We start from the raw sequence: 22,134 nt of genomic DNA, 5'->3' as shown, positions 1-22,134 counted from the left end.
ATATATATATTTCACACACACCTCTTAAAGATTTAAAGCCTTTTTCCTGAAATACCAATATCCAAGTGTGTGGTATAGTGTTATAAAGGAATCAAAGGAGTGTTTCCTTTTATTTTTTTTAGGGGTTCAAAACATTACACTTAACCACTTACTCCTACTACTCAAACATAACCACCGTATGTACAGTTCCTGAATGGTCAACTACACATCATTTTCCGAAGTAGGTTTAAAAAAAAAAAACACACAAAGGCCTTCAAGCATTCTAATTTCTTCCGTCCACTAGGGGGCACAGGGAACATGGGGTATATCTTGGAGAGGACAGAGTCTGGATACCCAACTGTTACTAATTTTTTTTCCCAGCAGCCCCAGACTCTCTATCCACACCCAGCCACCAGCTAGCCAGTTTAAGTTTGGTGCCAGACAGAGCGACCAACATTCTGGGGGGCTGATTTTAAGTGGTCCCCCCTGGTTACTTGTATTTTATTTTGCTGAGCAGTCTGTATAGGTGTCCTACAGGATGCTCCAACACCCAGCGCTGTTGACGGCAGCACCTGTAACTGTGTTGCTGTCTTCCTCCATGGGACTCCAAGAGGGGACAGCACACTACCCCTGCCGGACATTCTGGCTAGGTAAGTAATCACAACTTCCAGCTTGCAGGGAGCCACATCCTCGAGGCTTTTCACCGCCGGTGTTAAAGACCACTGGCAGTGCAGGGGAGTGTCGGCCTGGTGCACTGCCAAGACATGGCAGCAGGGGTGAGCACACAGTACCTGAAGGGGGGGGGGTTTACACCTGGGGGGGGTGGCAGGCTCAGTCTGTTAACTCGCCCCCCATCCATGAGCACACTTGCAGCTTAGTTGAATGCCTTTCTCAGGCCTACTTCTCTCTCTCTCTCTCTCTCTCTCTCTCTCTCTCTCCTGGAATACTGAGCAGCCATTTTAGCCACATTGGTGCCACGGCACAGCGGGAGAATCCTGGGATCCCACAGACCGGAAACTGGAGAACTTCCTAAAGACTGCTTATTCCAATGCGGGTGCTATTGCACGGCCAGCCCTTGCGTTGGCTTGGGTGGCTACGGCAGTTGGCAGCTGGGTAGAGGAACTGGAGGATGGTCTCCGGTATCAGCAGACAAGAGTTGTTGTCCCTTGTTGCACACATCAAGAATGAGAGCTCTTTACCTGGTGGATGCGGCCTCTAACACAGGAGACAAAATTCTTAAAGCTATGTGTGCAAATGCTAGGAGCTTAGGAGACAAAATTCCAGAGCTAATTGCGATAATGACAAGGGATAACCTGGGTATTGTCGCAATTACTGAGTCATGGTGCAGTGAGAATCATGACTGGGACATAGCTATACCAGGATACAATTTATTTAGGAAGGATAGAATGGGAAGAATAGGAGGAGGGGTAGCAATGTATGTAAAAAACCCCATAAATGCTGCTTTAATACAAAATGTTGAGGACAAAACTGAGGCCCTTTGGGTCACCACAGAAACTGGGGAGAAGGACATTATTCGCATTGGGGTGATCTATAGACCACCAGGCCAGGGGCAGGATTTGGACAGGAACCTATTGTTGGACATCTCTAAAATGGCTTTAAAGGGAGAAGTCATAATCATGGGAGACTTTAATGTACCTGATGTAAATTGGGAGGTACAGGGAGCATCTCTCAAGCAATTGGTGAGGGAGCCCACTCGGAAAGACTCAGTATTAGATTTAATTCTTACAAATGGTGACAGGATATCAGACATATATGGGGGTGAGCACCTGGGATCCAGTGATCATCAAGCAGTATGGTTTAGTATAAAGACAGGATCCAACTCCTGTCACACAAAAACAAAGGTGTTGGATTTTAGAAATGCTGACTTTGCAAAAATGGGGAGATGTTTAAGTGATTCATTGGCGGACTGGAGGAACTTGGAAGGGGTGCAGGAGAGATGGGAAAACTGAAAAGTGCAATACTAGGGGCAACAGACCTATGTATCAAAAGGGTTAGGAAAAGCACCAGGAAAAGGAAGCCAGTGTGGTTCACAAAAGAAGTATCAACTAGTGTGAAAGCAAAAAAGATGGCTTTTAGGAAATACAAACAGACTCAAAATAATAATGACAAAGAGGTGTATTTTGACAGACGGAAGGATGCTAAGAAACTGATCAGACGTACAAAGGCAGAAGCTGAGGAGAAAATGGCCCAGTCAGTAGATAAAGGGGGCAAAACTTTTTTTTAAGTATATGAATGAAAGGAGAAAATAAAATGGAGGAATAATAAGACTTAAGACAGATAGTGAGAATTTGGTGGAGGGAGACAAGGCAATAGCAGATCACCTAAATAATTATTTCTCTAACGTCCTAGAGGATGCTGGGGACTCCGTGAGGACCATGGGGAATAGACGGGCTCCGCAGGAGATAGGGCACTTTAAGAAAGCTTTGGACTCTGGGTGTGCACTGGCTCCTCCCTCTATGCCCCTCCTCCAGACCTCAGTTTTACACTGTGCCCAGAGCAAGATGGGTGCACTGCAGAGAGCTCTCCAGAGTTCTCTGCCTAGAAGCATTTTTGTTTGGATTTTTTCTTTCTACATTTTACTTTTTCACAGGGAGCACTGCTGGCAACAGGCTCCCTGCATCGTGGGACTGAGGAGAGAGGAGCAGACCTTCTTGTCAAAGATAGGCTCTGCTTCCTCGGCTACTGGACACCATTAGCTCCAGAGGGGGTGAACGCAGGTTCTTACTGGGCGTCCACCCCCGCAGCTGCACCGCCGTTCTCCTCACAGAGCTAGAAGTACAGAAGACAGAAGTCGTCAGGCGGCAGAAGCCTTCAGCTTTACTGAGGTAACGCACAGCACTGCAGCTGTGCGTCATTGCTCCCATACACCTCACATACTCCGGTCACTGTAAGGGCGCAGGGCGGGGCGCCCTGGGCGGCAATATAAACCTCTGCATGGCATAAAGAATATATACATGTACAGGTGGGCTCTGTACATGTATTTAAAAGAGCCCCCGCCATATTTCACTAAGTTTGAGCGGGACAGAAGCCCGCCGCCGAGGGGCGGGGCTTCTCCCTCAGCACTCACCAGCGCCATTTTCTCTCCACATCACTGCTGAGAGGAAGCTCCCCGGACTCTCCCCTGCTTACACACGGTGAAAGGGTGCTTAAAAGAGAGGGGGGGGGGGGGGGGACATAATTGGCGGTTTACATATTATACAGCACTGCTGGGGAAAAACAATTTGTGTTGGTCTCCAGGGTTATTGCACTGGGGTGTGTGCTGGCTTACTCTCTCTCTCTGTCTCTCCAATGGGCCTTGACAGGGATACTGTCTTCAGGATAGGGGTTCCCTGTGTGTGTGTGTGTGTGTGTGTGTGTGTGAAGTGTGTCGGTACGCGTGTGTCGACATGTTTGACGAGGAAGGCTCGCTTAATGTGGAGGGGGAGTGCTTGAATGTCAGGTCGCTGTCGGCAACGCCGACACCGGAATGGGTGGATATGCTGAATGTCTTGAATGCAAATGTCAATCTATTGCATAAAAGATTAGACAAAGCAGAAGCTAGGGATCAGTCAGGTAGCCAGCCCATGCCTGTCCCTGGGGCGCCAGGTCCTTCGGGGTCTCAGAAGCGCACCATATCCCAGATCGATGACACAGATACCGACACAGATACTGACTCTAGTGTCGACTATGAAGATGCAAAATTACAACCAAAGGTGGCTAAGGGTATACGGTACATGATTATGGCCATTAAAGAGGTTTTGCATATTACTGAGGAACCCCCTGTCCCTGACACGAGGGTACACATGTATAAAGGGAAAAAGCCTGAAGTCACTTTTCCATCCTCATTTGAATTAAGTGACTTGTGCGAAAAGGCTTGGGAATCTCCGGATAGGAGACCACAAGTTCCCAAAAGGATTCTCATGGCGTATCCTTTTCCACAAACTGATAGGATACGCTGGGAATCTTCGCCAAAAGTTGACAAGGCGCTGACACATTTCTCCAAAAAGGTGGCACTGCCTTCTCAGGATACGGCTGAAAAAGGCAGGAAATTACCTTAAAGCACATTTACAATCATTACTCGACCGGCTATGGCGTCGGCCTGGGTTTGTAGTGCAGTTGTAGCATGGGCAGATTCCTTATCTACGGAAATTGACACCTTAGATAGGGACGCCATTCAAATGACCATAGAGCATATCAGAGATGCTGCCTTGTATATGAGGGATGCTCAGAGAGACATTTGTTTATTAAGCTCCAGAATAAATGCTATGTCTATTTCTGCTAGGCGGCTCTTGTGGACCCGACAGTGGACGGGAGATGCAGATTCAAAGCGGCATATGGAGTCCTTGCCTTACAAGTGGGTGGAGTTGTTTGGAGACGGCCTCTCGGATCTTGTCTCTACGGCTACGGCTGGTAAGTCAAATTTCTTACCTTATGTCCCCCCGCAACATACAAAAAAGGCACCTCATTATCAAATGCAGTCCTTTCGTTCCAATAAAAACAAGAAGGTACGTGGATCATCCTTTGTTGCCAGAGGGAAAGGCAGGGGAAAAAAGCTGCACACAGCTATTTCCCAAGAGCAGAAGTCCTCCCCCGCGTTGGCAAAGTCCACCGCATGACGCTGGGGCTTTCCGGGGGGAGGCAGATCTGCTGGGGGCTCGTCTTCGATTTTTCAGCCACGTCTGGGTTCACTCGCAGGTGGATCCCTGGGCATTAGAGATTGTTTCCCAGGGATACAGGCTGGAGTTCGAAGACTTGCCTCCTCGCCGATTTTTCAAATCGTCAGAGAGGGAGCTAGTGTTGACAGCAATCCAAAAATTGTATACTCAACAGGTGATTGTCACAGTTCCTCATCTCCAGCAAGGAGAGGGATATTACTCAATCCTGTTTGTGGTCCCGAAACCGGACGGTTCGGTCAGACCCATTTTAAACCTGAAATCTCTGAACCTGTACTTGAAGAGGTTCAAGTTCAAAATGGAATCACTCAGGGCGGTCATCGCCAGCCTGGAGGGGGGGGGGATTGGATGGTGTCCCTGGACATAAAGGATGCTTACCTTCATGTTCCGATATTCCCCCCGCATCAGGCGTTCCTGAGATTTGCAGTGCAGGACTGTCACTACCAATTTCAGACGTTGCCGTTTGGGCTTTCCACGGCCCCGAGAATTTTCACCAAGGTAATGGCGGAAATGATGGTGCTCCTGCGCAGGCAGGGGGTCACAATTATCCCATACTTGGACGATCTGCTCATAAAGGCGAGATCTCGGGAGAGGTTGCTGGACAGCGTGTTTCTGTCCATGAAGACGTTGCAGTTACACGGCTGGATTCTCAATATACCGAAGTCCCAGCTAGTCCCTACAACGCGTCTGACCTTTTTGGGGCTGATTCTAGACACAGACCAGAAAAAGGTTTTTCTTCCGATCGAAAAGGTTCAGGAACTCATAGCCATGGTCAGGAACCTATTAAAACCAAAAAAGGTTTCAGTGCATCATTGCACGCGGGTCCTGGGGAAGATGGTGGCTTCCTACGAGGCCATCCCTTTCGGCAGGTTCCACGCAAGGACCTTTCAATGGGACCTTTTGGACAAGTGGTCCGGGTCCCATCTACAAATGCATCAAAAGATCACACTGTCTCCCAGGACCAGGGTATCTCTCCTGTGGTGGCTGAACAGTGCTCACCTACTAGAAGGTCGCAGGTTCGGCATTCAGGACTGGGTCCTGGTGACCACGGACGCAAGCCTCCGAGGCTGGGGAGCAGTGACACTGGGAAGAAATTTCCAAGGTCTCTGGTCAAGCCTAGAGTCTTGTCTCCACATCAACGTCCTGGAGTTGAGGGCCATATACAACGCCCTGCGTCAAGCGGAGGAATTGCTTCGGAGAAAACCGGTTCTGATTCAGTCAGACAATGTCACGGCAGTGGCTCATATAAACCGCCGAGGCGGAACAAGGAGCAGAATGGCCATTGCAGAAGCGACCAGGATTGTACGCTGGGCGGAAGGCCATGTAAGCGCGCTGTCAGCGGTGTTCATCCCGGGGATGGACAACTGGGAGGCGGACTTCCTCAGCAGGCACGACCTGCATCCGGGAGTGTGGGGACTTCATCAAGAAGTCTTCGCACAGATCACGGATCGTTGGGGACTGCCTCAAATCGACATGATGGCATCCCGTCTCAACAAAAAGCTAAAGCGGTATTGCGCCAGGTCAAGGGACCCTCAGGCGGTAGCGGTAGACGCTCTGGTGACACCTTGGGTGTTCAGATCGGTCTATGTGTTTCCTCCTCTTCCTCTCATACCCAAAGTGTTGAGAATTAATACGAAGAAGCAGGGTCAGAACAATACTCATTGTTCCAGATTGGCCACGGAGGACTTGGTATCCGGAGCTGCAAGAGTTGCTCGCAGGGGATCCGTGGCCTCTACCTCTAAGGCAGGACCTGCTGCGGCAGGGGCCCTGTCTGTTCCAAGACTTACCGCGGCTGCGTTTGACGGCATGGAGGTTGAACGCCGGATCCTAGCGGAAAAAGGAATTCCGGAGGAGGTCATTCCTACCCTGATCAAGGCTAGGAAAGACGTGACGTTAAAACATTATCACCGTTTATGGCGGAAATATGTTTCTTGGTGTGAGGCCAGAGCCGCTCCTACGGAGGAGTTCCATTTGGGCCGTCTACTCCACTTCCTTCAAACAGGAGTGACTTTGCGCCTAAAATTAGGGTCCATAAAGGTCCAGATTTTGGCCTTATCCATTTTCTTTCAAAGAGAATTGGCCTCTATTCCTGAAGTACAGACGTTTGTGAAGGGAGTGCTGCATATTCAGCCTCCTTTTGTGCCTCCGGTGGTGCCTTGGGATCTTAACGTGGTGTTACGGTTCCTCAAGTCACCTTGGTTTGAACCACTCAAAACTGTGGAGTTGAAATACCTCGCGTGGAAAGTGGTCATGTTGTTGGCGTTAGCTTCGGCAAGACGTGTTTCCGAATTGGCGGCTTTATCACACAAAAGCCCATACTTGGTTTTTCACGTGGATAGGGCAGAGTTGAGGACTCGCCCTCACTTTCTGCCAAAAGTGGTCTCCTCTTTTCATGTGAACCAACCTATTGTCGTGCCTGTGGCTACACGGGACTTGGAGGATTCCGAGTCCCTGGATGTAGTCAGGGCTTTGAAGATTTATGTGACCAGAACGGCTAGAATCAGGAAGACTGAAGCTTTGTTCGTTCTGTATGCGGCCAACAAGGTTGGCGCTCTTGCTTCAAAGCAGACTATTGCTCGCTGGATCTGTAACACGATTCAGCAGGCGCATTCTACGGCAGGATTGCCGTTAACGGAATCGGTTAAGGCCCACGGCTGCCCGAGGGGTCTCGGCATTACAGTTGTGCCGAGCAGCTGCTTGGTCGGGGACAAACACCTTTGCAAAGTTCTATAAGTTTGATACCCTGGCTGAGGAGGACCTCCTGTTTGCTCAATCGGTGCTGCAGAGTCATCCGCACTCTCCTGCCCGTTTGGGAGTTTTTGTATAATCCCCATGGTCCTTACGGAGTCCCCAGCATCCTCTAGGACGTTAGAGAAAATAAGATTTTACTTACCGGTAAATCTATTTCTCGTAGTCCGTAGAGGATGCTGGGCACCCGTCCCAAGTGCGGACTTCTTCTGCAAGACTTGTATATAGTTATTGCTTACATAAGGGTTATGTTATAGTTTTCGGTGGTACCGTGGCTATGTTGTTGTTCATACTGTTAACTGGGTAAGTTTATCACAAGTTATATGGTGTGATTGGTGTAGCTGGTATGAATCTCGCCCTTAGATTTACAAAAATCCTTCCTCGTACTGTCCATCTCCTCTGGGCACAGTTTCCCTAACTGAGGTCTGGAGGAGGGGCATAGAGGGAGGAGCCTGTGCACACCCAGAGTCCAAAGCTTTCTTAAAATGCCCCATCTCCTGCGGAGCCCGTCTATTCCCCATGGTCCTTACGGAGTCCCCAGCATCCTCTACGGACTACAAGAAATAGATTTATCGGTAAGTAAAATCTTATTTTTTGCTCAGTATTTACTATAGAAGGAGAATGGAAGGGGCCACAGTTAAGTTGCAAGGACATTCACAAAAATAAGGTAGCTGAAAGTACATTTACAGAGGAGAAGGTCCTAACTGAACTTTCAAAACTTAAAGTGGATAAATCAATGGGGCCAGATGGCATACACCCAATGATACTAAAAGAGCTAAAAGATGTGCTGGTGGCACCATTAACAGAATTATTTAACCAGTCACTAAATACAGGTGCCATTCCAGAGGACTGGAAAAGAGCAAATGTAGTTCCACTGTACAAAAGTGGAAGCAAGGAAGAAGCAAGTAACTACAGACCAGTAAGCCTTACATCAGTAGTAGGGAAAGTAATGGAAAAACTACTAAAAGAAAGAGTTGTGGAATATCTTAAATCAAACAACTTTTAGGATCCAAAACAGCATGGATTTACTGGTGGGAGATCATGCCAAACCAATCTTATTGACTTTTTTGACTCTGTGATGAAAATAATAGATGTAGCATATCTAGACTTTAGTAAGGCATTTGACACTGTCCCACATCGCAGACTGCTAAATAAACTTGAAAGTGTGAGGGTGGATTATAAAATAGTTAAATGGATAAGAACCTGGTTGCAGGATAGGAAACAGACAGTTGTAGTAAATGGAGTGCAATCTATAGAGGGAAATGTTACCAGTGCAGTACCCCAGGGATCTGTACTCGGACCAGTTCTCTTTAATATCTTTGTTGGTGACATTGCAAATGGTATTGAAGGGAAAGTATGCCTTTTTGCAGATGATACAAAGATATGCAACAGGGTAGACGCACCAGGAGGGGTAAAACAAATAATTGATGACCTAGCTATGCTTGAGAAATGGCCAAGAACATGGCAACTACAGTTTAATGCTAAAAAAATGCAAAATCATGCACTTGGGTCTCAAAAACCCTAAGGCTAAATATAGTATCAAGGATACTATAATGGAAACTACTGAGGAGGAAAGGAATTTAGGAGTCAAATTAAAGTTAAAGGCAGGAAAGCAATGCAACAAAGCAATGAGAAAGGCAAGTCAGATGCTTGGTTGCATAGGGAGAGGAATCAGTAGCAGGAAAAGAGAAGTAATAATGCCACTGTATAGGTCATTGGTGAGGCCTCATCTGGAATACTGTGTCCAGTTCTGGAGACCATTTCTCCAGAAGGATATAAATACATTAGAGAGTGTACAAAGAAGAGCAACTAAAATGGTGCATGGCCTACATCACAAAACTTACCCGGAAAGGCTAAAAGATCTTAACATGTATAGTATGGAGGAGAGAAGGGAAAGGGGAGACATGATAGAAACTTTCAAATATACCAAAGGTTTTAACAAAGTTCAGGAGGGAAACATTCTTCAAAGGAAGAGAAGTATTAGAACTCGAGGACATGCACTGAAACTGGAGGGAGACAGGTTCAGGGGAAATTTAAGGAAAAATAATTTCATAGGGTAGTGGATAAGTGGAATAGCCTCCCATCAGAGGTGGTAGAGGCTAAGACTGTAGAGCAGGGCTGGCGAAACCGGTCCTCGAGATCTACCAACGGTTCACATTTTCCAGACAACCTAGCTGGTGCACAAGTGTAGTCATTACTAATTAAGACGTGATGCATTCATTCCTAACTGACAATTCTACAGATCACCAGGAGGCCTGGAAAACATGAACTGTTGGTAGATCTCGAGGACCGGTTTGGCCAGCCCTGCTGTAGAGCAATTTAAACATGCTTGGGATAGGCATATGAATATCCTTACAAAGAATTAAGGTTCAAAAAGGGTTGAGATTACCTAAAGGATAAAAAAAAGGGGCAGACTAGATGGGCCAAGTGGTTCTTATCTGCCGTCAAATTCTATGTTTCTATGAGGGTAATTCCAAGTTGATCGCAGCAGGAATTTAGTTAGCAATTTGGCAAAACCATGTGCACTGCAGGGGAGGCAGATATAACATGTGCAGAGAGAGTTAGATTTGGGTGGGGTGTGTTCAATCTGCAATCTAATTTGCAGTGTAAAAATAAAGCAGCCAGTATTTACCCTGCACAGAAATAAAATAACCCACCCAAATCTAACTCTCTCTGCACGTTAAATCTGCCTCCCCTGCAGTGCACATGGTTTTGCCCAATTGCTAACTAAATTCCTGCTGCGATCAACTTGGAATTACCCCCTATGTCTTAACCTCTTAAGGTGTCTATGGTGGCGGCCAGAAGGGCCCTCTATCTGTGCTCCTGGCAGGCTTATACAAACTCTAAGAAAACCTTAGAGGCGCTCCTATATTCAGGGGATATTCTCTTTGGATAGGTGTTAGACAAGATAGTTGCCACTTTGGCAGCGTCCAAGACAGCCTTCCTCCCCGCGGCAGTGCTTCCCAGAGCAAGAACGTTTAATTTAGTTCCTTTTGTCCACAGGGGAAAGCCAGAGGTCAGATGTCTTCTAGGTTCCAGGGTGTGTCCACAAAGGAATCTAAGTACCATGGTAAGAAGTCCTGGGCTACCAGACAATCTGCTCCAAAGCCATCCGACAAGCCTGCTGCATGACCGGGTGGGCCTCCACCTGGGGGGACCCCAGTGTGGGAAGCAGGCTTCTGTCTTTTGCCCAGGTTTTAATGGGGACCACAACTGTCATTGGGTCAGAGGCGTTGTCTCAGGGATACGCACTGACTTTTTGGAAGCATCCCTCAGCGTGGTTCTTTTCCACCAGATTTCCGGTAGGTCCGGGAAAAGCAGAAGCTCTCGGGAGTTAGTTTACTCAATTCTAGCCTCCAAGGTCATCATCCGGGTCCCCTCGTCTCAAAGAGGTATGGGTTTTTATGCCAACCTCTTTCTAGTTCAAAACTCTGATTCAGTTTCAGGGGGCAGTTTCTCGTCAACAGATGTTCCATACAGTGGTCAGCTCGAGAGAGCCAGCTACTTATCGATGTCCTGGAGTTCAGGGCAGTGTACAAGGCTTTGTGCTTAGCTCGGCCTTTCCTCCGGGGGCGTCCAGTCAAGATGCAATCGGACAATGCAACAGCGGTTGCCTACATCAACCACCAGGGCAGCACTCGCAGTCACGGACCCATGAAGGAAGTCTCCTCCTTCTCAGGGCAGAGTATCAGCTTCATGCTCCGTCAGTGGTGTTCATCTGCTTCTATGACCAGATTTCAGGGCCTATGATTTCATCCGGATCTGGCCGACTTGCTTTGACAGGGTGGCTTTTGTCTTAACAGCAAAAAGTTTTTCCTGGAGGGTCATATGTACACTGCTCAATGGCCACAAGCTGTTGTCAGATAGTATTTATCACAGAGTTTGGCAGATGTACTTCGCATGGTGTTCCGTCAGATATTTCACCACTGGTGATTCAGAGTTTGTAGACTCCTTTTTACAGGGAGGACTGGATTTGGGCCTCCGGCTCTCATCTTTGAAGGTCCAGGTCTCCACCCTGACTGTTCTTTTTCACTGACTGCTTGCTCTTTTTCCGGACGTTTGGACTTTCTTACAAGGCATCCTGCGTGTACAGCCACAGTTTGTTCCTCCGATTGCTTCATTTGACCTGTCCTTAGTTCTTTGGGCTCTCCAGTCTTCTCAAGTCTGCTCCATTCGAACCCTTGAATTCGTTGGACATTCGTTTGCTTACATGGAAGACCGTTTTCTTGCTTGCCATGGCAGTGGCCTGGAGGATGTCTGACTTAAGTGCCTTATTTTTGCGCTTTTCTGTTCTGATTTTTTTTTTTCATTCGGATCGGACAGTCCTCAGAACTTACTTGGGTTACTTACCCATGGTGGTTTTTCTTTTTCACATCAACCAGTAGATAGTGGTACTGTCTTTCAATGCTCCTAACACTTCGCTCGAGACAGCCTATCTTGATGTGGTGATGGCTCTCTGAATTTATATATGGTGTTCATAAGCGGGGCTAGCAGACATAAAAACAGACTTTGGCCAGATGGCTCCGCTTGACTATCCATCCGCCTACCGTGCGACGTCTCATCCTTGCCCTGCCGTGGTGACTGCTAATTCCACCCGGTCAGTGGGGCTTCTTGGGCAGTCTTCTGCCCACACTTTTATTTGATTTCATGTTTTTGACATCTTTTGCATCTAAAGATGCAGCCTTTGAGCATACGGTCCTCAGCATAGCTCAGGGGCATCAACGCCGATAAGGGGATAACACTCAGACGTCCCAGTGTTCCCTGTGCCTCCTAGTGGATGGAAGAAATAGACTATTTATGTTCTTACCATTCTTCACGTCCATAGGGGACACAGGGTGCACACCCTGATACACCTGGTTTGCGGGGGTTAGTGCCTATGTTCCAGTTCTCAGACCACTTTCCTGTGAGGGTGTCTGAGTGTGTGCCAGTCTTCCTTCTACCTTTCTTTCACCTCGCTCCTGCCGTGGGCTTGCTAACTTCACTGGCTAGGTGCAGGTTATTTTGAAGAGGGAGTCTGTGGCTGCTGGGGAAACTTTTTTTAAATTTTTTTATTTAAACCATTTGGTGCCCAGACTCTGTCTTCTACAGGCCATACCCAGTGTTCCCTGTGCCCTCTATGGATGCGAAGAAAATAATTTAACCAGGTGAGAACATAAATCTTATTCATGTTTGGTATCAGCTGTGACTATATTAAAATGTTTTCCCTCAGTTTGAATAAGGTAATTACTACAGTCTCACTGCACCTGCTGTCAGTTATCATCTACTTCTTTCCATGGTTTCATTACTACCAGTATGCCTGCTCCCACTCTACAAGGATTGTGTTGCATATATTTCTCTTTGTTTCCCCAGCGTGTGTTTTTGTGGGACTTGGATGAGACCATTATCATCTTTCACTCTCTGCTCACCGGTTCATATGCACAAAAGTATGGAAAGGTACAGACTTCAGCATCCATTCTGGAATATACACACTTATCTTTATCTGTAAACTAGAGTTTCTTGAAGGCAATTGAAATGGTAGTTGCATCAGTTTTATTAATTCACTTGTATACTTCTGTGTTTAAGTAATAGCTGAAGCTTTTTGTCCTTTTTTGAAATAAGCGTGAGTCATGGTTTTGTTCTCATATTTCCCATTCTTTCATTTGAGAATGTTATTTTCTTGCATTGTCCACTAAGGTACCTCTGGACAGTTGTACTGTCCCATGGATGTACATTTCTCTGACGTCCTAGTGGATGCTGGGGACTCCGTAAGGACCATGGGGAATAGCGGCTCCGCAGGAGACTGGGCACAAAAGTAAAGCTTTAGAACTATCTGGTGTGCACTGGCTCCTCCCCCTATGACCCTCCTCCAAGCCTCAGTTAGATTTTTGTGCCCGAACGAGAAGGGTGCACACTAGGTGGCTCTCCTGAGCTGCTTAGTGAAAAGTTTAGTTTTAGGTTTTTTATGTTCAGTGAGACCTGCTGGCAACAGGCTCACTGCATCGAGGGACTAAGGGGAGAAGAAGCGAACTCACCTGCGTGCAGAGTGGATTGGGCTTCTTAGGCTACTGGACATTAGCTCCAGAGGGACCGATCACAGGCCCAGCCATGGATAGGTCCCAGAGCCGCGCCGCCGGCCCCCTTACAGAGCCAGAAGACAGAAGAAAGGGAGGCAGTTTTGGAAGCCATTCACAAGCTGTATTCCCAGCAGGTGATAATCAAGGTACCCCTCCTGCAACAGGGAACGGGGTATTATTCCACACTGTTGTGGTACCGAAGCCGGACGGCTCGGTGAGACCAATTCTAAATCTAAAATCTTGAACACTTACATACGGAGGTTCAAATTCAAGATTGAGTCACTCAGAGCAGTGATTGCGAACCTGGAAGAAGGGGACTACATGATGTCTCGGGACATCAAGGATGCTTACCTTCATGTCCCAATTTACCCTTCTCACCAAGGGTACCTCAGGTTTGTGGTACAGAACTGTCACTATCAGTTTCAGACGCTGCCGTATGGATGGTCCACGGCACACCGGGTCTTTACCAAGGTAATGGCCGAAATGATGATACTCTTTCGAAGGAAGGGAATTTTAGTTATCCCTTACTTGGACGATTCCCTGATAAGGGTAAGATCCAGGGAACAGTTGGAGGTCGGTGTAGCACTATCTCAGGTAGTGTTGCGGCAGCACGATTGGATTCTCAATATTCCAAAATCGCAGCTGATTCCGACGACTCGTCTTCTGTTCCTAGGGATGATCCTGGACACAGTCCAGAAAAAGGTGTTTCTCCCGGAGGAGAAAGTCAGGGAGTTATCCGAGCTAGTCGGGAACCTCCTATAACCGAGCCAAGTCTCAGTACATCAATGAAAGGGTTCTGGGAAAAATGGTGGCTTCCTACGAAGCAATCCCATTCGGCAGATTCCACGCAAGAACTTTCCAGTGGGACCTGCTGGACAAATGGTCCGGGTCGCATCTTCAGATGCATCAGCGGATAACCCTGTCACCAAGCACAAGGGTGTCTCTCCTGTGGTGGTTGCAGAGTGCTCATCTTCTAGAGGGCCGCAGATTCGACATTCAGGACTGGGTCCTGGTGACCACGGATGCCAGCCTGCGAGGCTGGGGAGCAGTCACACAGGGAAGGAATTTCCAGAGCTTATGGTCAAGCCTGGAGACATCACTTCACATAAATATCCTGAAGCTAAGGGCCATTTACAATGCTCTAAGCTCAGCAAGACCTCTGCTTCAAGGTCACCCGGAGTTGATCCATTCGGACAACATCACGGCAGTCACCCACGTAAACAGACAGGGTGACACAAGAAGCAGGAGGGCAAGGCAGAAGCTGCAAGGATTCTTCGCTGGGCGGAAAATCATGTGATAGCACTGTCAGCAGTATTCATTCCGGGAGTGGACAACTGGGAAGCAGACTTCCTCAGCAGACACGACCCCCACCCGGGAGAGTGGGGACTTCACCCAGAAGTCTTCCACATGTTTATAAAACTCGACAAGTATTGCGCCAGGTCAAGGGACCCTCAGGCAATAGCTGTAGACGCTCTGGTAACACAGTGGGTGTACCAGTCAGTGTATGTGTTCCCTCCTCTGCCTCTCATACACAAGGTACTGAGAATTATAAGATGGAGAGGAGTAAGCACTATATTCGTGGCTCCGGATTGGCCAAGAAGGACTTGGTAACCGGAACTTCAAGAGATGCTCACGGAGGATCCGTGGCCTCTACCTCTAAGAAGGGACCTGCTCCAGCAAGGACCCTGTCTGTTCCAAGACTTACCGCGGCTGCGTTTGACGGCATGGCGGTTGAACGCCGGATCCTGAAGGAGAAAGGCATTCCGGATGAAGTCATTCCTATCCTGATCAAAGCCAGGAAAGATATAACCGCAAAACATTATCACCGCATTTGGCGAAAATATGTTGCGTGGTGCGAGGCCAGTAAGGCCCCGACGGAGGAATTTTCAACTAGGTCGATTCCTACATTTCCTGCAAACAGGAGTGTCTATGGGCCTGAAATGGGGGTCCATTAAGGTTCAAATTTCGGCCCTGTCAATTTTCTTCCAAAAAGAACTAGCTTCAGTCCCTGAAGTTCAGACGTTTGTGAAAGGGGTACTGTATATACAGCCTCCTTTTGTGCCTCCAGTGGCACCTTGGGATCTAAATGTAGTTTTTGGGTTCCAAAAGTTTCATTGGTTTGAACCACTTAAATATGTGGAGTTAAAATATCTCACATGGAAAGTGGTCATGCTGTTGGCCCTGGCCTGGGCCAGGTGCGTGTCAGAATTGGCGGCTTTATCCTGTAAAAGCCCTCATCTGATTTTCCATTCGGACAGGGCGGAATTGAGGACTTGTCCTCAGTTTCTCCCTAAGGTGGTTTTCAGCGTTTCACCTGAATCAACCTATTGTGGTGCCTGCGGCTACTAGGGACTTGGAGGACTCCAAGTTGCTAGACGTTGTCAGGGCCCTGGAAACAGGGGTGTATCTACCCATTGGCCAGGATGGCACTCGCCAGGGGCGCCAGCCAAGGAGGGGGCGCCACCTGGCAGTGACACCCTCGGCCAATGGGAGGAATCACTTAGTAGTGGCATCTCCTGTGCTGGAGGATCGCACAGTATTCGGTGTTCGGCACCGCAATGCACTAGTGAAGAAAGTGAAAATAAACTACAGTTACCAGCAGCCCTTGCTGTCGGGAGCTCCTGCAAGCAAGGGTTGCTGGGAGCTGTAGTTTACTTTCACTTTCTTCAGAAAGTGTAGTGTGGTGCAGAGGTGTGGTGTTCCTGCCTACTGTGTGATTCTTTAGCCCAGGTGATGCCCAGCTCATCACACTAGGTATACATATTACGGATATGTTCTTTGAGAGTAGAGGACTATATACAGGGAGGGGGAGACTGCCTATGTGCGGGGATGGGAGAATATGGCTATGTGCAGGGGGGGGGAGACTATGCCTATGTGCAGGGTGATGGGAGAATATGGCTATGTGCAGGGGGGGAGACTATGCCTATGTGCAGGGAGGGGGGGAGACTATGGCTATGTGCAGGGAGGGGGGAGACTATGCCTATGTGCAGGGAGGGGGGGGGAGACTATGGCTATGTGCAGGGAGGGGGAGACTATGCCTATGTGCAGGGAGGGGGAGACTATGCCTATGTGCAGGGAGGGGGGAGACTATGGCTATGTGCTGGGAGGGGGGAGACTATGGCTATGTGCAAGGAGGGGGGAGTCTATGGCTATGTGCAGGGAGGGGTGAGACTATGGCTATGTGCTGGGAGGGGGGTGACTATGGCTATGTGCAGGGAGGGGGGAGACTATGGCTATGTGCAGGGAGGGGGGAGACTATGGCTATGTGCAGGGAGGGGGGAGACTATGGCTATGTGCAGGGAGGGGGGAGACTATGGCTATGTGCAGGGAGGGGGGAGACTATGGCTATGTGCAGGGAGGAGGGAGACTATGCCTATGTGCTGGGAGGGGGGAGACTATGCCTATGTGCAGGGAGGGGGGAGACTATGCCTACAGTATGTGCAGGGAGGGGAGACTAAGGTTGTGTGCAGGGAGGGGGCAGACTATGGCTATGTGCAGGGAGGGAGGAGACTATGGCTAAGTGCAGGGAGGAGGGAGACTATGGCTATGTGCAGGGAGGAGGGAGACTATGGCTATGTGTAGAAAGGAGGGAGACTATGGCTATGTGCAGAAAGGAGGGAGACTATGGCTATGTGCAGGGGTGGAGACTATGCCTATGTGCAGGGTGGTGGGAGACTATGGCTATGTGCAGGGGGGGAGACTATGCCTATGTGCAGGGAGGTGGGAGACTATGCCTATGTGCAGGGGGGGGGGGGGGGACTATGGATATGTGCAGGGAGGACGGAGACTATGCTTATGTGCAGGGAGAAGGGAGACTATGGCTATGTGCAGGGAGTGGGGAGTCTATGCTTATGTGCAGGGAGAGGGGAGACTATGCCTATGTGCAGGGAGGGGGGGAGACTATGGCTATGTGCAGGGAGGGGGGAGACTGTCTATGTGCAGGGAGGTGGGAGACTATGTCTATGTGCAGGGAGGTGGGAGACTATGCCTATGTGCAGGGAGGGGGGGAGACTATGGCTATGTGCAGGGAGGGGGGAGAGTATGTCTATGTGCAGGGAGGGGGAGACTATGGCTATGTGCAGGGAGGGGGGAGTCTATGGCTATGTGCAGGGAGGGGTGAGACTATGCCTATGTGCAGGGAGGGGGGAGACTATGGCTATGTGCTGGGAGGGGGAGACTATGGCTATGTGCAGGGAGGGGGGAGACTATGGCTATGTGCAGGGAGGGGGGAGACTATGGCTATGTGCAGGGAGGGGGGAGACTATGGCTATGTGCAGGGTGGTGGGAGACTATGGCTATGTGCAGGGGGGGAGACTATGCCTATGTGCAGGGAGGTGGGAGACTACGCCTATGTGCAGGGGGGGGGGGGGGGACTATGGATATGTGCAGGGAGGACGGAGACTATGCTTATGTGCAGGGAGGAGGGAGACTATGGCTATGTGCAGGTAGTGGGGAGTCTATGCTTATGTGCAGGGAGAGGGGAGACTATGCCTATGTGCTGGGAGGGGGGAGACTACGCCTATGTGCAGGGAGGGGGGAGACTATGCCTACAGTATGTGCAGGGAGGGGAGACTAAGGCTGTGTGCAGGGAGAGGGCAGACTATGGCTATGTGCAGGGAGTGGGGAGTCTATGCTTATGTGCAGGGAGAGGGGAGACTATGCCTATGTGCTGGTAGGGGGGAGACTATGCCTATGTGCAGGGAGGGGGGAGACTATGCCTACAGTATGTGCAGGGAGGGGAGACTAAGGCTGTGTGCAGGGAGGAGGGAGACTATGCCTATGTGCAGGGAGGGAGGAGACTAAGGCTGTGTGCAGGGAGGGGGGAGACTATGCCTACAGTATGTACAGGGAGGGGAGACTAAGGCTGTGTGCAGGGAGGAGGGAGACTATGCCTATGTGCAGGGAGGAAGGAGACTATGGCTATGTGCAGGGAGGGAGGAGACTATGGCTATGTGCAGGGAGGGGGGAGACTATGCCTATGTGCAGGGAGAGGGGAGACTATGGCTATGTGCAGGGAGGGGGGAGACTATGGCTATGTGCAGGGAGGGAGGAGACTATGGCTATGTGCAGGGAGGAGGGAGACTATGGCTATGTGCAGGGAGAGGGGAGACTAAGGCTGTGTGCAGGGAGCGAAACAGCGGTGGTGGGGCAGTGACGGTGGGAGTGAAGTTTCTTCACTCCCCCCGTCACGCGGCTGCATTGAAGTGCAGGCAAATATGGACGAGATCATCCATATTGGCCTGCATGCACAGCCGACGGGGGACCAGCAATGAACGAGCGCGGGGCCGCGCATTGTTCATCGCTGGAGCCTCCACACTGAAAGATATGAACGAGTTCTTGTTCATTTATGAACGAGATCGTTCATATCTTTCAAAAAAATTGGCATGTGTGTAGGGCCTATAAGGCTATGTGCAGGGAGGGAGGTAGACTATGGCTATGTGCAGGGAGGGGGCAGACTATGGCTATGTGCAGGGAGGGGGCAGACTATGGCTATGTGCAGGGAGGGGGGAGACTATGCCTATGTGCAGGGAGGGGGGAGACTATGCCTATGTGCAGGGAGGGGGGAGACTATGCCTATGTGCAGGGAGGGGGGAGACTATGCCTATGTGCAGGGAGGGAGGTAGACTATGGCTATGTGCAGGGAGGGGGCAGACTATGGCTATGTGCAGGGAGGGGGCAGACTATGGCTATGTGCAGGGAGGGGGGAGACTATGCCTATGTGCAGGGAGGGGGGAGACTATGCCTATGTGCAGGGAGGGGGGAGACTATGCCTATGTGCAGGGAGGGGGCAGACTATGCCTATGTGCAGGGAGGGGACAGACTATGGCTATGTGCAGGGAGGGGGGAGACTATGCCTATGTGCAGGGAGGGGCAGGGAGGGGGGAGACTATGCCTATGTGCAGGGAGGGGACAGACTATGGCTATGTGCAGGGAGGGGGGAGACTATGCCTATGTGCAGGGAGGGGCAGGGAGGGGGGAGACTATGCCTATGTGCAGGGAGGGGGGAGACTATGCCTATGTGCAGGGAGGGGGGAGACTATGCCTATGTGCAGGGAGGGGGGAGACTATGCCTATGTGCAGGGAGGGGGCAGACTATGCCTATGTGCAGGGAGGGGGCAGACTATGGCTATGTGCAGGGAGGGGGCAGACTATGGCTATGTGCAGGGAGGGGGCAGACTATGGCTATGTGCAGGGAGGGGGGAGACTATGCCTATGTGCAGGGAGGGGGGAGACTATGCCTATGTGCAGGGAGGGGGGAGACTATGCCTATGTGCAGGGAGGGGCTGGGAGGGGGGAGACTATGGCTATGTGCAGGGAGGGGGCAGACTATGGCTATGTGCAGGGATGGGGATGGGGGCTATGGCTATATGCTGAGAGAGGGATGGAGACTACGGCTATCGTGCTGGAAGGGGGATGGGGACTACTTCTGTGTGCTGGGAACAGAATGGAGACTACGGCCATATGCTGGGAGGGGAATGGGGACTACTTCTATGCTGGAAGGATGTGGGGACTACGGCTGTGTGCACGGTACAGGAGGTTATCTACAGTACCCATTGGCAAGGATGGCACTTGCCAAGTGCACTGGCCGAGGAGGGGGCACTTCCTGGTGTTGCCACCCTTGGCCAGGGGGTGGAATCACTTAGTAGTGGCAGTGCCAGGGCAGGTGGTTCACACAGCAGCCAGGAGCTGGCACCGGTGTTCGGCACTGCAATGCACCACAGTGAAGAAACTCAAAATAAACTACTAGAATACTATCCTTAATATATCACTACATTACCACCACTAGGTAGTGCGCAGAGATACCTTTTCTTTGCCATTAATATTTGATTATACCCCCTGGCTGCGGGTGGCATCGCCGGGTGGTGCCCCTCCTTGGCCGCTCCAGGCACTGCTGATTTCTCCACAGTGTGACAAAGATTACTACTGTACTACTGTGAAACATAATTTTAATTGGGAGTACTATTGTGTGGTCATGTCCCTTTCCCACAAGATTATGCCCCACATGTGCATTCCCTATTTCAAATATGGGGGCGCCAGTCTCTTACTTTGCCAGGGGCGCACGAACCCCTAGATACACCTCTGCCTGGAAATATAGGTTTCCAGGACGGCTGGAGTCAAAAAATCTGACTCGTTGTTTATTCTGTATGCACCCAACAAGCTGGGTGCTCCTGCTTCTAAGCAGACTATTGCTCGTTGGATTTGTAGTACAATTCAGCTTGCACATTCTGTGGCAGGCCTGCCACAGCCAAAATCTTTAAAAGCCCTTTCCACAAGGAAGGTGGGCTCATCTTGGGCGGCTGCCCGAGGGGTCTCGGCTTTACAACTTTGCCGAGCAGCTACTTGGTCAGGAGCAAATACGTTTGTAAAATTCTACAAATTTGATACCCTGGCTGAGGAGGACCTGGAGTTCTCTCATTTGGTGCTGCAGAGTCATCCGCACTCTCCCGCCCGTTTGGGAGCTTTGGTATAATCCCCATGGTCCTTACGGAGTCCCCAGCATCCACTAGGACGTCAGAGAAAATAAGAATTTACTTACCGATAATTCTATTTCTCGTAGTCCGTAGTGGATGCTGGGCGCCCATCCCAAGTGCGGATTGTCTGCAATACTGGTACATAGTTATTGTTACCAAAAAATCGGGTTATTGCTGTAGTGAGCCATCTTTTCTAGAGGCTCCTCTGTTATCATGCTGTTAACTGGGTTTAGATCACAAGTTATATGGTGTGATTGGTGTGGCTGGTATGAGTCTTACCCGGGATTCAAAATCCTTCCTTATTGTGTACGCTCGTCCGGGCACAGTATCCTAACTGAGGCTTGGAGGAGGGTCATAGGGGGAGGAGCCAGTGCACACCAGGTAGTTCTAAAGCTTTACTTTTGTGCCCAGTCTCCTGCGGAGCCGCTATTCCCCATGGTCCTTACGGAGTCCCCAGCATCCACTACGGACTACGAGAAATAGAATTATCGGTAAGTAAATTCTTATTTTTTTAGTTAGCTTCTTGTAGGTCACAATTATTTTATATAATAATGTTCAGTTCTGGTGATTGTGTAATTGGACCACTTCTTGCAGATCCACTGCCAACATGACAGTCCCGTGGCACATTGTAATATCCAATGCTCTTCTGCAACTGTAATTTTACCTACAATTATCAGTAAGGTGTGCTTTCACTATGTTGATATTCAGAATGTCTACATCAAGAACATGTCATCATTATGATATTTAGGGTGGTATTCAAATGATATATCACGCCCAATCTCCTTTCTAAAGTGATCCCCGTTATCGCGCATATCATGCCCATAGTAATCGGTTTTATCTGTGTTAGGGTGCCTCGCTACCCCGGGGATAGCGAGCTGAAATGATGATACTGCGCCCCTGTCAGCAAAAACTGAACGACTGTGGAAGGGGGCGGAAAGAATTGAATACCGTCCTCAATGTTTGTAAAAGTCACAAAGGAGTTCAAGTGCCCTTCTGTAATTTCCAGTACTGAGAGATAATGTCTGAGTACTGCCTCTACAGGCACACTGTACTGTTTCCATTATCACAGGGGTTTTCAACCTCAACCCTCAATTGCCCCCGACAGGTCATATTTTGAGGTTATCTCTGTGGAAGCAGGTGAGATAATTACTGACCTAGCAGAATCTATTAATTCACCTGTGTATAATTAAAGAAATCAATGTTTTATGT

General features: G+C 49.5%; 1 protein-coding gene across 2 annotated transcripts in view; it reads left to right on the top strand.

The window, feature by feature from the left end:
- EYA3 (EYA transcriptional coactivator and phosphatase 3) overlaps positions 1-22,134 on the top strand; it is a 229,895-nt gene that overhangs the window by 144,919 nt on the left and 62,842 nt on the right. For both annotated transcript variants that reach the window (XM_063954572.1, XM_063954571.1), the window contains one exon: positions 12,750-12,833. In XM_063954572.1, coding sequence (XP_063810642.1) covers positions 12,750-12,833 — 84 coding nt within the window. The remainder of the gene's footprint in view (positions 1-12,749; positions 12,834-22,134) is intronic.

This window comes from Pseudophryne corroboree, chromosome 2 (genome assembly GCF_028390025.1).
Source record: "Pseudophryne corroboree isolate aPseCor3 chromosome 2, aPseCor3.hap2, whole genome shotgun sequence".
In the NCBI taxonomy this organism is placed as follows: domain Eukaryota; kingdom Metazoa; phylum Chordata; class Amphibia; order Anura; family Myobatrachidae; genus Pseudophryne; species Pseudophryne corroboree.
Note: the sequence above shows the minus strand (reverse complement) of the source record. Positions and strands in the feature narration are given on the sequence as shown.